Source organism: Leucoraja erinacea, chromosome 26, assembly GCF_028641065.1.
Source record: "Leucoraja erinacea ecotype New England chromosome 26, Leri_hhj_1, whole genome shotgun sequence".
In the NCBI taxonomy this organism is placed as follows: Eukaryota; Metazoa; Chordata; class Chondrichthyes; order Rajiformes; family Rajidae; genus Leucoraja; species Leucoraja erinaceus.
The window spans coordinates 17,464,983-17,481,951 of record NC_073402.1 but is presented as its reverse complement, the minus strand read 5'-3'; the positions used below and the strand labels follow the sequence as shown (position 1 = coordinate 17,481,951).

At 42.4% G+C, this 16,969-nt stretch overlaps 1 protein-coding gene across 2 annotated transcripts in view; it reads left to right on the top strand.

Moving 5' to 3' along the window:
- The first annotated feature begins 11,371 nt into the window (after positions 1-11,371).
- LOC129709711 (UDP-glucose 4-epimerase-like) overlaps positions 11,372-16,969 on the top strand; it is a 20,777-nt gene continuing 15,179 nt past the window's right edge. Inside the window, exons 1-2 of one of the 2 annotated variants that reach the window (XM_055656234.1) lie at positions 11,372-11,806; positions 14,038-14,164. In XM_055656234.1, coding sequence (XP_055512209.1) covers positions 14,041-14,164 — 124 coding nt within the window. In that variant the 5' untranslated portion in view covers positions 11,372-11,806; positions 14,038-14,040. The remainder of the gene's footprint in view (positions 11,807-14,037; positions 14,165-16,969) is intronic. The other variant, XM_055656233.1, reaches the window with a different exon arrangement.

The window sequence follows — 16,969 nt, the reverse complement described above, 5'->3', positions numbered from 1 at the left end:
ACTTGGATGGGGAGAGGGGACTGAAATCAAACACCCCATTGCCACCTTTTACTTTAAAATATTTTTATGGCAAACAATCTTGCACAAAAGTTGTGCAGCTCATGGCTTAAAGTTTGTCAAATTAAATCTGAAATACCAATGCAAAAAAAACCTGCAGATGCACATGACAAATGAGGCAGTAAAGTTGTTTTGAGAAGAATTAATCAACTTCATTATATGTTACAATTGAACAAATCCTAATCGTTTCATTTTATCGCAGTACTAAAGAATGCCAGTATATTTGTTGAACTTGCTACTCACTGCTCTGACATGAAATGGGAGGAAATTTCATGTCAGAGCAGTGGGAGGAAAAGACCTGTGGCAAGATTATCAACTTGACCCCCAGATTTTCAGGGTATAGGCATTCTTAGCAAGTCAGTGCTGAACTCCCAAGCCAAGTGGAATGTATTCCATCACCTCATGACTTGTGCTTTGTGGATGGTGGAAAGACTTGAGTGCAAGGAGACAAGTTACTTCTTGCAGGATACTCTGCTCTTGTAACCACAGTACTTGTGCTGGTCCACATGAGTTTCTGGTCAACCATTCCTGTCACAGTGATTGTTGAAAGATCACTACTAATGCTTCCACAATCTCTAAAGCTACCTCTTTCAAAACCCTGTGGTGTCGTCCATGTGGTCAAGGTGACATCCAACTTCAGATCTTTCAGCTTCCCAAGCATCATCTCCTTAGTAATAGCAACTCCACTAACTGCTGCCCCATGACTTGAATTGCTGGCACATTGCTAGTGAAGACTGATGCAAAAAGCTTGTTCATCAGCCAGTTCTTTATTCCCATTGCTTCTTTTCCAGCATCATTTTCTAGCAGTCCAGTGTCAACTCCTGCCTCTCTCATAGTCTATATATGTGAATAAACTTTTGGTATCCTCTTTTGTATTATCGGCTAGTCTAAAATATTTCATCTTTTCTCTCTGTATTGCCTTTTTAGTTGCTTTCTCAATCCTCTAGTTTCCCACTAATCTTTGCAATATTACATACTTCTCTTTCACTTTTATGCTGTTGTTGGCTTCCTTTGTCAGGCATTGAAAAGATCCTTCTTCTGCAGCAGTCCAGTGTCAACTCCTGCCTCTCTCATAGTCTATATGATTGGTGAATAAACTTTTGGTATCCTCTTTTGTATTATCGGCTAGTCTAAAATATTTCATCTTTTCGCTCTGTATTGCCTTTTTAGTTGCTTTCTCAATCCTCTAGTTTCCCACTAATCTTTGCAATATTACATACTTCTCTTTCACTTTTATGCTGTTGTTGGCTTCCTTTGTCAGCCATGGTTGCCTCATTCTCCCATTATACCGGGTTTTTTCCTCTTTGGGCCGCCGACACAAAATCGCGGATCCTGGATTTGAGTCTTCTGCGGTTGACTCCCAGAAACTCTACCCATTGCTGCTCTCCACACGCTCCGCGATGTTGTGTGTCATTCCTACTATTGGGTCCCCTTCCAATCTGCGACCTTACTCCCGCATTTAGCGGCCCCCCCAGCGCATCAGCCATAGTTTCAGCTAAAGGTCGCATCCCATCCAGCGACTTACTGCACGGCAACCCGGGAGGCAGCTTGCCTCTTGGAGGGGACTAAGAATTAAAGTTTAATCAATAAAAGCCCTCCAAACTAACTGACTTAATTTTGGACTCCAGGTCCAGACAAGGGGCAACATTACATAAAAATGCATTGCATATTAAAAAATATGATAAAGTGCATATAAAATCTTAGTATATCACTTATAAAAGCATCATAAATTATATAATTAAAAAAAAAAAACACAATACATGAATTAAAATCCAGAATAAAAGAATGATCAATGGCCTACAACGAGACAACGATACCAGTGTCTCCACAACTGGGATTCGTAGCGTGTAGTGCTAAACCTTATGTTTGACAAAGCCACAATAATTACATTTTTAGAGTCATTTATCCTGCAAATGAATTTATGCATATGATTTCTTAGGATAGCTTCTAAAGTACTGACTCCTGCAGCCACAATCATGTTACTAGCACTACACGATAGTCCCCACCAGACTGGCCGGGAAGCTAATGGAATTGGGGCTCAACACCTCCCTATGTGCCTGGGTCCTGGACTTTCTCACCGCCAGGCCCCAGGTAGTCAAGATGGGAGGGAATACATCAAAGTCCCTCACCCTGAGCACAGGATCGCCCCAGGATTGTGTCCTCAGCCCCCTATTGTACTCCCTGTACACACATGACTGTGTGGTTAGGTTCAGCTCCAACTCAATAATTAAGTTTGCTGATGACACTGTGGTGGTGGGCCGGATCTCAGACAACGACGAGAAGGCCTACCGGGAGGAGGTGGCTGGTCTGGCACTCTGGTGCCAGGATAACAGCCTCCTCTTGAACATCAAAAAAACGAAGGAGCTGATCATGGACTTTAGGTGGGCACATCATCCGAAGACGTACACTCCATTGAGGATAAATGGGGATCCTGTGGATAGGGTGAACTGTTTTAAATATCTGTGAGTCCACATCTCCGAGGATATGACATGGGCATCACACGCCTCAGCACTCGTGAGTAAGGCAAGGCAGCGCCTTTACCACCTCGGCAATTGAGGAAATTCAGAGTGTCTCCGAGGATCCTCCAGTGCTTCTACGCAGCGGCGTTGGAAAGCATCTTGTCCGGGAACATTACCATCTGGTTTGAGAATTGCTCTGCCAAGGACAAGAAGGCTCTGCAGAGAGTAGTGCATTCGGCCGAACGTACTATGGGAACTTCACTTGCCCCCCTGCAGGAACTATACATCAGGAGGTGCAACTCCAGAGCCAACAATATCATGAGAGACCCCTTCCACCCCTGCAACGGACTGTTCCAGCTGCTACGGTCAGGCAAACGCCTCCGTTGCCATACGGTGAGAACGGAGAGGTTGAGAAGGAGTTTCTTCCCAGAGGTCATTCGGACTGTAAAAGCCTATCTCACCAGGGACTAACTCTACTGAACGTTTTTCCTTCTATTATTTATTATGTAAAAGAATATGTGTGTTATGATTGTGTTTATAGTTTGTTTGGTTGTTTGTCTTTTGCACAAAAGTCCGCGAGCATTGCCACTTTCATTTCACTGCACATCTCGTATGTGTATGTGACAAATAAACTTGACTTGGCCATCTAGGTTTCCTTAGCAGTGTTCTCATGGCATCATTATATGACACCTTTAGTCTCTGCAAACTTGTCTTTCCATAGTTCGACCACAGGTGCGCAGTATAGAGTGGTGTGCAATATGCTCTAAATAGCGACATCTTCACCACATCTGCACACGCACCAAACAGCAAGAGAATATTCGCCTGTACATACAGCATGCGTCGTTGCCTATAAATATCCTCATCTGTCATTTGTTCTGTAATAAAATGCCCTAGATATGTTACCTTATTACAGACTGAGATTATTGTCAAGACAATTAAAAATCAGGACATTTTAGACATTTATCCTCTTTGGTTCTACAGGTCATAACAGCACTCTTACAAGCATTATATTTAATATGTTCCACACCATACACAGAACATATAGTAAGGAGCTGCTGGAGACCAGCGCTAGATGGAATAAAGACCACAAGATCATCTGCATACATAATATGGTTTACTAAAATATTACTAATCATGCACCCAGTATTACATGCTTTCAATTGTTTGGACAGATCATTAATATAAAGATTAAAAAGGACTGGGGACAAATTCCCCCTTGTTGCCTCTATATTTGTTTACAATCTCCTTTAGGGCATATATGCAAAAGTCAGTGCCATGTTTAGCTTTAAAACCAAACTGGTTATATGTGGAGATAACAAACTCATTTATTCTATCCAGCAGAACTATTTCTAAAACATTTGACAATATTCTGGCTAAAGCTATGGGCCTGTAATTATTTAGGCTGCCTACTTTACCAGCTTTGGCTTTAATGACCGGCACTAACAGAACAGACAACATTGTGTCTGGTAACAAGCCATGAATCATAAAGCCAGTAAAACAAATAGCAAGGAGAGGAGCTATCCTCATACTCGCATACTTAAGATGTTCAGCAGAAATATGATCCAAGCCTCTTGCTTTGATGTTGGACAGCTTGTTCATGGCATGATACACCTCATGTGACATAATCACCATTGAGTCATTACTCTCAATATTGTCCACCCTATACAAGTCACCTTGGACACAGTTGAATAAAGTACTATAATGTCGCCATAACTCCGCGATATTAGCTGTTCCGGAGATTCCATCTACAGTTCATGGTAGAGATGTTTTACAACTGTTAAGAGCTCTCACTTCTTTCCAAAAATCTGTAGCATTGTTACTTAGCAGCTTCTTAGCCATGGAATCAGCCCTCATAGCTTGCTCATTTTTACAGATGAAGCGAACAGCATACTTATACCTTGCATTAGTGAGCTTCTTGTACTCAAACACAGGCCCCTGTCTGGGTCTATCTGCCATAGCCCATGATTTGGTGGCTTCACGGGCTTCAGCATGATACTCAGCTACATACTTATTCCAGCCAGGCCTGATGTTATGTGTCTTAATTTTATGCTTGCAGTAGGGCTTACTACCAACATATAGAGCACTTACTATATCATTATACATGAGCAGATATCTCTCCTATGCTTCATATCCTTACAATTAACATTACTACACATTATTGAATCTTTAGGTAGATGGATATTGCTTAAGGATTTATCTGTATGGGCATAATAGGCTAGGATGTCTTTCTTTGCGAGCGTTGACCAGTCCAGATTTTCTGTATTAAAGCTATTTCTATCTCTGGATACCACAGGTATGTGTTCAACATTTATTGTCATAGCAACAGGTATATGATCAGTCATTGCTGCCCCGTACAAAATGCTCATACACCCAAGGAGGCATGTGCATCAGGTGCACTAATACAGTGATCCAGCCATGACGTAGTGTGCCAGGCCTCACTAATATAAGTATAACTATCTGTAGGTAAAAGCACCATATGATTGGCAAATAATGAGTTCCTATCTGAGATATCTGCATTCATATCCCCAATGACATACACTACAATAATTATTGTTTTGAATGAAAGAATAGATGAATGCAAGCCTATTTAAATATTCATTCTGATGGCATTCATAGGGTGTATACACATTCAGGATAACAAATTCCTTGTCGTTGTGAGCAAAGTGTATGGCAATGCACCAGTCAGCATCAAGCCAAACCACATTTATTGATGAGTCAAGCTTCTTGTTCCATAGAATAGCCACACCCCCTGGTATCCTACCTCTGACTATTCCCATGCCAAGGTCAGTTGTAGACACCCAGCCCCATGAGAGTTATCATTGAGAGAATTGAGTTTGTCCAAGTCTTGCTTCTGAGCGTTGTCAACAACTGAGCGGCGAGCTTTATCCCCTGCGCTCTGGCCCAAACGCAGGCCACGACAATTGAACGATAGTACCCGACTGTTCATTTAGCGAGACTAGTGAATGCCCCTAGCACCAGCAGGCGCACTCATTCCCCCCGCGGCAGGCGCAGTGCTTGAGCCGATGACTCCAACCCTGCGCGGCTCGTAATAGCGCCGGCCAAATGCCCCTTCTGGCCAGAGCTGCGGATTGTACATTTCGCCAACCTCATTACATTCCGCAGGTACTTTAAATGAACAGTATCTGTACAGTGTGAATCTATTGACAGGTAACCTCACAGCCAAGTTTTTCTTTAAGATACACAGATAATGTTTTGGCGTCTAGGTCCAGTGGAGGCAAAAAATAATCACCATAGACAAAAACACTTGATCGTTTTAATGTTACCCGCAGCACCGGTACCAATAATAGGCACATCGTTACTGGATTTCTTTCTCTGGAAACTCATCTACTACTAAATATTCACTTCCTCCGAGCCAAACATGTGTTGGCTGCAAACCTTTCACTTTTACCACTAAAAAAAGAACATGGGCAACAAGTACAGAGGGAAAAAAATCACCTAGACGGAGCATCCACTGCAAATTCACATCATGCTGGAGTAACAACGAGAAAGGACAGAATTTCTGGAAGACATGGATAAGTGAACTTTCAAAGCGATTGGAGACCTTTAAGAGTTTTGTTTCTATTCTTCCATTTCACTTTGAATCCTTTGATAATCACTGCTCTGAATTCTAAAGCACGATAACATCTATATTACTAAAAATAAGATCTTGACCACTTCCTATTTTTCTGTTTCATGATTTTAGAAAAAAACGCTGCCACTTATGGCTGTGATGTTTGGCCAGCTTACTCAGAGTCCCCATCCACTGCGCAGAACAAGAGGATTTGTCCCATCGATGAAACATTAATGTTATTAATGTTTAAAAAATGTTGACATTCTCTCTGCTGCCCCTGCTGGTGGGAGGGGGGAGGGACTATAAAACCCGGAAGTGTTGTGCCGCAGTCAGTCTCTGCAAAATTGGGGAAGTGAGAGGGTCACGTCTCTCAGTCTGAACAGTGAATAACATTGAACATATGTCTACTAAACTGTGAGTGTGGTTTTACTGACCTTGAGTGCCCTTCATGTGGTTTGAAAATGAAAATGAAAATGTGGTTGGTTTGAAGTAAAAGCACTGCAAATGGTTGGTGGGGTTTGGGTTGAAGTTAAAGCACTGCCAATGATTGGGTGGGGTTTTGCATTGAAGTAAAAAGCACTGCAAATAGTTGGGTGGGGTTTTGGGTTGAAGTTAAAGCACTCCAAATGGCTTGGGGGTGGAGGGTGGGGGGGTTGGGTTGAAGTAAAAGCACTGCAAATGGTTGGGGGGGGGAGGTTGGGTTGAAGTAAAAGCACTGCAAATGGTGGGTGGTCTAAACTTGACAACTTCCTGTTTGCACTGTATATTGATTTTAGATAAAACGCTACCACTTACGGCTGTGATTTTTCGCCATCTTACCCTTCCCCCTCCGCTCATCGTGTGCAGAGGATTCTTCCCATCAATGAAAAATAAAAGTGTTATTAGTGTTTAAGAAATGCTGAGAATCTCTCTCCTGTCAATCATGCCATAAAGGTCACACCTTTTCCGGTGGGAGGAGCGAGGGATTATAAAACCCGGAAGTGTGGGTGTGGCTCATCTCTGCATGATGGGGGAGGGAGAGGTCACGACTCCGAGCTGTGAATCAACTGAACACACTAAATGTCTACTGAACTGTGAGTGTGGTGTTTTGTGTGGTTTTATGGTGGTTTCACCCTGCTTGAAATGGTGTGAAACTGCATTTGAATGTGGTGGCCTTGAACCCTGCATGAAATGGTATGAAACTGCATTTGAATTTGGTGGTCTTGTACCTTGCTTGAAATGGTATGAACTGCACTTGAATTTGGTGGCCTTGCACCCTGCTTGAAATGGTAGGAAAATGGATTTGAATTTGGTGGCCTCGCGCCCTGCTTGAAATGGAATTTCAAGGAATAGCCTTGAAATGGAATTTCAAGGACCAAATTCAACTGCCAGCCCAACAACCATGAGTGCGCTGCCAGCACATCAGGCTTGAGGGACTGAGCTGCACCCCAAGAATCCATTTGGCCCACAATGTCCACACTAGCCCTCTGGAGACCAGTCCCTTCAGCCCACAACATCCATACCAGCGCTCCAGTTATGGAATATTGCATTGGGGGACCAGCCCTCCCGTGTGAACATGGGACCAAACGGGTCCCACTTAGTCTAGTATTGAATATAAATTAAGCAATGGACGAATTTCTACCATTCAAATAAGCTTGTAATTCATAAGATAAAATTTTAAACAACCCGGATATACGAGAGTAAATTTCTTTATTGACGCCCTGTCTGAGGAAGGGTTTCGACCCGAAGCAACCCGTTCCTTCTCTCCAAAGATCCTGCCTGTCCCGATGAGTTACTCCAGCATTGTGTGTTTATCTTCAGTGTAAACCAGCATCTGCAGTTCCTTCCTACACACTGTATTTATGTACATTTGCTTTAAATTGAAAGATACTTTAAATTTATTTACAATTTTGTAGCCAATCCATCAGCTTATTTTATCTTTCTCGATCAAAACATACATTGCTAGAAGAACTCAACAGGTCGGGCCACATTTTGCGAGGCATTTCAGGAAGGGATTCTCCTTTTGACTGATTTCTCTTTCCTGCCTTTACAAGATTCTGCCCATCATTACTGTGCAAACCAGGGCATCGGAGATGTCCTCGCTCTTCAGGGAACGGGGGTTCCCCTCTTCTACTATAGATGAGGCTCTCACCAGGGTCTCTTCTATACCCCGTAACTCTGCTCTCACTCCCCCCCCCCCCCCCCCCCAACTCATAACAAGGGCAGTGTCCCCCTTGTCCTCGCCTTCCACCCTACCAGCCGTCACATACAACAAATAATCCTCCGACATTTTTGCCACCTGCAACGGGATCCCACCACTGGCCACATCTCCCCATCTCCTCCCTTGTCTGCTTTCCGCTAAGACCGCTCCCTCTGTAACTCCCTGGTCAATTCGTCCCTTCCCACCTAAACCACCCCCTCCCCTGGCACTTTCCCTCGCAACCGCAGGAAATGTTGCACTTGTCGCTTTACCTCCCCCCTTGACTCCATTCAAGGAACCAAGCAGTCTTTCCAGGTGCGGCAGAAGATCACCTGCACCTCCTCCAACCTCATCTATTGCATCTGCTGCTCAAGGTGTCAGCCGCTCTATATCAGTGAGACCAAGCATAGGCTTGGCGATCGCTTCACCAAACATCTCCGCTCGGTTCGCAATAACAAACCTGATCTGATGGTAATTCAGCACTTCAACTCCCCCTCCCATTCTAAATCCGACCTTTCTGTCCTGGGCCTCCTCCATGGCCAGAGTGAGGACCACCATAAATTGGAGGAGCTGCACCTCATTTTTCGCTTGGGCAGTTTACACCCCAGCAGTATGAACATTGACTTGTCCAATTTCAGGTAGTCCCTGCTTTCTCCTACCCTTCCCAGCTCTCCCTCAGCCAACTGGCTCCGACCCTTCCTTGCTTCTTCCCACCCCACCCCCCCCCCCCCCCCCCCATCCCGACCCCACCCTCACATCAGTCTGAAGAAGGGTCTCGACCCGGAACGTTGCCCATTTCCTTCGCTCCATAGATGCTGCATCACCCGCTGAGTTTCACCAGCATTTTTGTCTGCATTCTTGTGCAAAAGGTCACATACTCCAAATGTTTACATGAATTCAGGATAATGGCAGAAATCCAAAATAGTGGACGCGATTAAGGGTTTAAGTGTAAATGCGCTGAAATAATACTCAGTTACTTGGACTTTAAAAGAAAAAAAAAGCAAGGAAAGCGAGGGGAAGAGTTGATGGATATCTGTGTAACAATTCTTCATTTTAGCACATTACAGTAAAAGTGTTCAGGCTGAGTTACAATTAAAACACAAAGTACTTGTGTTATAACTCCAGAATAAGTGCTCAACTAAGATAACTAAACCCAAAGTATTATATAACTATCTAACCAAATATACCAACTTACAATAAATGACTTCATATGCAAAAAAACTGCATATTTTTACATCATTGTACATATACATCATTGGGGTTATCAAGTGAGTACCTCGCTTCATTGGTGTTTTGTTGCGTTCAACCCACGTCACCACCATGGGAAGGCTCAAAAATTGGTTCTGGCGTCCCTCAATAACTGCTCTCACCACCTATGCTACCAGCATCTACTAAATAAAGGAAGCTGCTCGCTCTTAACAAATGCTAAGCACCTGCATCCTATCCTCTACAAATCCTAGCCCATCATTAAGCTTGTAAGATCTCAAATATCACCCTTGCCTAAGATCGGGATACAATTCCACAGACTACAATTACAAAGAAATACACATACTGCATGTCATGTTTTTTTCTAATTTAGCCAGGGATCGACCTCGGAGCTCCAACCGTGGGTGCTTGCTGACTTACATCACGGGGCCCGGGATCTCGGGAACTCCAAGCCGCAGGAGTTTTGACAGGATCTTTGCTGGTTTCCCTGTGCTGAGTCCTAAGCCTCCTTCCCTTGCTGCACCCTACCACCAATGCCTGTATGCCTCAGAGCTGCATGTGCTTCTTCTACTGCCTGCTTTGAGTCCCACTTCCTCCCTCCAGTTACACTTGGCACCAGATTACTAATTAAGGTGTCCTTACTTCCTGATAATTGCAATTCTAACCTCACCTAAACACACTTAAACTCCTCTGTTAGGCTAGAGAATGGTAAATGGAGAATACCTTACCCATACAAAACCACATTACTAAGACACCATAGAACTCCTAACCATTTCCTAATATATGAACTAACCAATCTCTCTAATATTTCCATCTTAGAAATTGGCACCTCATATACTGTCAATGGCCACATCAACCTTGGGAATAGCCCAAACTGCAAACACCGCAACTTCAACTTGCCTGGAAGCCCCGACTTCTCTCGCCTTTCTAACCCGCCAGTAACATCCTTTCTAAGTTGCTGAACCTGTTCAGTGTCATCCGGCTTGTAATACCACATCCCCAAACTTTTAACTGTTTTCTCCATTATAGGCGGAATTTCTTCTTCATTTACACACGGAACCTTTTCTCTACTACCTACCCTTTTGCCAAATCCAGCTCAGTTAAGATTATATTATTTTCTTCTCTAACAACCTTCTTGTACAAGCTACGGTTGTGGTCACCAAGGTCATATCATCCAAGATTAGATATTTACGAGCTTCAGAGGGGAAGTATTTGTAATAGTGACGTAGAATACAGGACACAAAATTGAGATGAACATTATGTACACGTGAATGGAATCAACAATAAGTTGTAGAAACAAGGAACTGCTGATGCTGGTTTACAAAAAGAGACAAAATGCTGGAGTACTCAGTGCTGAAGTGCTCCGTCTGTAGAAGGGTCTCGACCAGAAACGTCACCTATCCACTTTCTTCAGTGGATATTTTTAAGGCAGAGATAGATACATTCTTGATTAGTACCGGTGCCAGAGGATTTGGGGAGAAGGCAGGAGAATGGGGTTAGGAGGGAGAGATAGATCAGCCATGATTGAATTGTGGAGTAGACTTGATGGGCCGAATGGCCCTATTCTACTCCTATTCCTTATGATCTTATGCTGCCTGAGCCGTCGGATTACTCCAGTACTTTGTGACTCAACAACAAGTTCTCTTGAAATAACTTGCCCAAGAGAGAAACTTTAAAAATGTATCTAAATACGGGGCCAATGGGCTGTTTACCAAGAACTTTTTTAAAACACGTCTTTGCTACTTTAAGGTAACTTCAGTGGTGAAGGAAATGACAGTTCTCGTGTACTGGGTTTCCTTGTGATAGATGTAGAGAGGGGAACAGATCGCGGCTTCTTTTCTCCATGTCCCGCACAGACGCGTTGCTCGTATGTGCATTATGTCACGGGTGTGGTTATGCAACACAATCACATGGGAATAGTGAACTGGCTATCAGAGCCAACATTAGATGTGGAAGATAGATTTTAAAAAAAGGGCGTAACACATATAAAAGTGGTTCCGACACGGAAGATACCGAAACGCAGTTTGATCCAACGCGAGGAAGCACTTTCTTCCTCAAACGTGAAACCTCTGTAATTAGTCTCAGTATTTGCAAACCTTCCAAGACCGGCTGTGTAATTTCGAGAGAACGAAAGGTATCGCGGGGCCGTGAAAGTAGTTGAACTATCAGGACCAATTAATGCCAGCCGCCACTGGAGAGAGGGACCAGCGAAGCCGAAAACAGCTGCGATAAGGATCAGTGCCAGCGGTGTGTCTGGGACCCAGGAGGAGGTGGGTGTTGGGTGTTGGGGTCCGCGGACCGTCTCCGGGTTCAGATCACCCAGGACTTTAACCGGCAAGTGATTGTAAAATGATCTAGATTTGAAAAGACAGCCATTTCGGGTAAATGTGCAGACACACGTCGAACTGTACCTGTTGCAAAGCTTTGTCATTGGCTTTCGTGCATACATCTGATCACCTTCTCTCTTTGAAAATTGATGTTAGCTGGGAGGAACAACTAGTTCCATACTATTGTGAAAACTAGATTAGAACCAAATGAGCGAAGCTGGAGTAATGCAACAAAGGGCAACAAGTAATGCTGAGGGCAAACCAATACCATGGTGAACGACCTGAATACAGACTTCCAGAAGGGTCTTGACAAAGTCGCAATATGTGGTGTCAAATGAATATTGAAAGCATGTATGTACATGAGGTCAACAAAATATGAGACAATCTTGGTAAATGTTTGCGGGGAAGTGAATAGTGTCCCCCCTCCCCCCTCCCCCCTCCTTCCTTCCCGGATCAGAGTCATAGAGGACAGCCTGGCTGTTTTCACCCATAAATAAACCCACTACATCCAATATACGACTTTTTATGATCATGGATGATAATCCATTTAACCTCGGTACAAATTCAAAAGAAGGTTCCTTGCTCCCACCTTCTATCACTTTCAATGCTGCTACTATTGGAGGCTGATCTCGGGTAACTCCACTCCCACCTGGGAAAGGAAAAGTTTCCATTCGCCGTGCCATTAATTCATCTCCCCCAACAAGAATGGGCTTGATCAGACCGTGCAGCACGATGCACTTGTTTCTGATCTCATCAATTAATAACAACTTCCCAACCAGCAACCTTTTTCCTTCATTTGTCATAACTGTTTCTTAATACTGTTTATTACCAGTTCTGTCCGTAATTGCACGGGATCTGGTCGTGTCCCCCCCACCCCCAACGGTAATTCTCATCGTTTACCCTCTCCCAGACACTCCAAAACCTGAACCCTCGGTAATGCCTCGTGTAGGATTGAAAATTCATTTGTTAAATGGTTTGCAGCTAGGATCTAATCATTTGATGCTCCTAATATGGCAAGCATTTACTGCGTGTATTGTTGAACCGACAATTAATTTATTAAATCTCGTGATTTACAACTAAATCATAATCTCAAATTATTAAATGTTCTCAGATTGGGTGGAGTCTGACCGCAAAGAGCGAACACCGTGACAACCGGCATCTGCAGTTCCTTCTTACACAACAATATTCAAATTGTAATGATTCGTCTCGATGCACCGAGGCAGAACTGAATATAGGTTTTGGAAGTAAGGGATGATATTGTTAAGGAACCCCCTTAATTGTTAAGGACCCCCCCCCCCCCCCCTCAAATAACAATGATGCGAGAAAATAATTTCGCGAACCATATAAGATGTAAAGTATTAAAATTGAAAGGTACGCCTTAAATTTTGAGTGTCCTACATTAAAATATGACACGAACTCGGATCACCGGTTGATGGACACCGCCCGGCCCCGCAAACTACTTCTGGTGAACTGAAGCTCACAAACGAGCTGATTCATTCTCCATCTCCCAGCACACTGGAAACAAACCCCAGTCAATTTCATCTCAGTTTCGTGACGTGCGGATCGTGCTTTAATGAAACCCTCCAAATGTTGTTGACCAGGAAGTGATAAAAGAAGCTAGATTTAGCAACATCGTTTGGGAAGGGCGATACACAATCGAAACATTCTTCAAGATGACCAATTATAGGTTTGGGAAGGGCGCACAAGATAATTAGAAGGTGTGTTTCATCGGAGTCAGGTGTGTCAGATTTTTCCAACAGCCTCACACTTTCCAACACACTCACGGCTGCGTTACAATGTCAGCTGGAAATTATACGCATTTGTCAGTCCATCATTTTGTCAAAATGAAAAGGTCTTGATTTTAAAAGATCCAAGTTCCCAAAAAAAGGAAAGCTGCTGATGGAACTCAGTGGGTAGGGCAGCATCTGTAGAGGGAATTGGGCATATGATATTTTGGGCTTTCCCTTGTTGCAATGGTACAACCACACTTCATTTTATCAGTTTACCTTCTGCAAATGACTTCCTTGCTGATTGACTTTTCTCTGATGTCAACTTGCACAACTGGCTATCATGTTGAACTTGGCTTTCTGGGGCCACGAGGCAGCAGCTCCATGAGTTGTACCACTGTGTCACCCCTGTGTTTCTTAATAATTTAAAATAATTGGTAATTATACAGAAAAAAAATAGATGTGCCATTCTAAGCATTCATATTAATCATGAACATTTTAATTCATGTAGAAAATGGCATCGGAGATGATCTTGGTGACGGGTGGAGCTGGTTACATCGGTAGCCACTGTGTGATTGAGCTGGTTAAAGCAGGATACAATCCCGTAGCGATAGACAATTTCCACAATGCAATTCGAGGTAAAAAAAAGTTTTGCATTTCTTTGAACGATACTTGTTTTTGCTTTTGCCCAAGAAATCGCCTAATCGTCAGCACTATATATGTTGTGCACCGGTCTGTGATCATGGCTCTGCACCATTAGAACTTTGATCTATAGTGAGCTAATTAATTTCATCAGAAAAATCTGCAATAGAGTTTGTGATGAGCAGAAGAGAATGTGGAGATAGAGGTGAGTGTGGTTGAACTACCCACTATAGGTTCCTATGTAGCAACTGAAGGGTCATTGACCTGAAACATTAACACAGATACAGTCTGACATGCTGAGTATTCCCAACATTTTCTGCTTTTATTTTAAAATATCTGAGCAAGCTTTTGACAGCATTATTTGGTTTAGAATCATACTTGTTTTTTTTCCCATTATTCAGCTACATTGAAAGTATTCCATTTTGTTCCTGATTTTTGTTTGCGATGAAGTTACTTTGGAGGAATATTGGAAAGTTCCCAGGATACCAAGCCGCCGGTCTACTCTTGCAGCCTTAGTAATTAGATGGCTACACAGGAGATACAAGGAACTACAGATGCTGGAATCTTGCATAGAATATAATATGTTGGAGAAACTCAGCAGGTCAGGCAACATCACTGGACAACATGGATAGGTGATATTTTGGTATTCAAGCGGTTGGTCCAGTTGAATTTCAGATCAATGTTGACTGCTCAGGATGTTGATAGTTGAGGACTTGGCAACAGTAATTCAATTAAATGCCAAGGGTAGGTGGTTAGACTCCCTCTTATTGGACCTAATAAATGCTTGGTGCTTTTGTGTCATGAATATTAGCCCATGTCTGGTGTTGTACAATACAATACAATACAATACAATTTATTTGTTGTCATTTGAACCCAGAGGTTCAAACAAAATGAGGTTTCTGCAGTCATACAAACAAGAAGAACCAAATCACAACACAATTTACACAAGCATCCATCACAGTGAATCTCCTCCTCACTGTGATCCAGACGAAGGCCAACATTAATTGGTTGCCTGAACTGTCATAAATGGAATTGTGCTATCATCAGTAAGCACCCACACTTGTGAGTTTGTAATTAAAGGAAAGCCAGTGATGGAAGCAGCAGAAGACTTGCTAAGGAACTCATGTTGCAATATCCTGGGGCTAACATAATTGACCATCGCCATCTTCCCTTGTGCCTGGAACAGTTCCAATCACTTGGGTGTTATCCTCTTGATGACCATTGACCAGTGTTCCATGTTATCACATTAGGTGAATTGCTACCTTGATGATAAGTGCAGGTACTCTCACCGCCTCTCTGGAAATGAGCATTCTTGATTTATATTCTGATTAAGGACTAGAACCAAGTTATCTGGCAATGCCCAAAGTGGAAATTGGTTGAGAAGAAAATTATTGGCAAATAATTCTCACCTGTAGTAGTACACTTACATTACACTTCCTTCACTTTGTGTGTAGTATTAATTCTTTAGCGGCTTTGGGTAACAAAACTAACCCAAGAGTCAGAGGAAATGGAAATTATGGATCAGTGTCAGAGCACTCGTAAAACAATTTAATTATATTAGAAGTTGAGAAGGGTAAAGAAATGATTAAAAAAAAGTGGGGAGTAATTAACTGCCCTAATTATTTCTGTGGAAAGCATTGAGCTTTTTATTCCCTATGGAGTTGTTACATGAGTAGCAGTAGTGCCATTGATTCATTTGATTTAAGCACATATTTTAGAAAGTAAAGGAAAACAACTCCCAGAAGAGTAGGTTTATGTCATGCTCATCTTAAGGTAACATAAGTTGCTCAATTCAGTGGAAAAAGATGTGTGGGTAAGTGTGGTAGCAATAGTAAAAATTCTCTCTTTTGTTAACATAACATGAAGGGGATAAAAGGTTGTTGTCAAAATAATCCTAAGGATGGATTAAGTGGAAGCAACGATTTAAATACTGATTTTGCTCACTCTTTAGTTTGTAGATTTTATTAATGAACCATTTAATCAACACTAAAATTCCACAGATTAGATTTTCACTAAAGCCATGTACAGTCTCAGGAAGACTTATTTTTGCCTCAGGCCTTTTTGTTGTAAAGGACCGGATACCATTTCCTTTCCTAATACATTCCTGTACCTTTGTTAATTTTCTGTGTTTTATGAGCCACGTCACCAATGTCCTTCTGTATGCCAACTTTCCCATTTACCTCTCAGTATACAAATAGTTTTTCTATCCGTTCTCCCGACATGAACGCGCTCACATTTTACACATTACACTTCGTCTTCCACTTAAACTTTCTACATCCCTTTTCATAATCACAGCTCATTTTGTACAGTAGCAAACTTGGGTGTTTGAGCTACTGAACTTTGCCTTACAGTTTTTGTATCTCATTTTCATTGTAAAAATGACAAATGACTATTCAGGAAAGAATAATTTGGTTCGTAGCATATTTCACTGTATATTTCAAAATACTTGACATCCAATAAAGCTCCTTTAATATGTAGTTACTGTGGTCATGTGGGAAATATTTGGGGGAAAAAATAATGTCCCAGAAACACCTGTGTGTAATGACCAAGTAATTGGTATTGATAACATTGGTTAAAGGGGAAATTGGGAAATCCTTTATATTTTTGAGCAAGGGGTCCCAGCCGGGGTTAAATTTCGTCTACCCAGGGGGTAAATTTGTTGATTCTGGATTTGTACATGGTTTTTTTTTCATTGACTGAGACTGTGTTTTGTTCTGGTATACCGGTATCTGTTCATCATTAGTTGTTCTTAAATAAGTGAAATAACATTGTTATGTGCTATTAAAGTTGCCAGGGGTAAA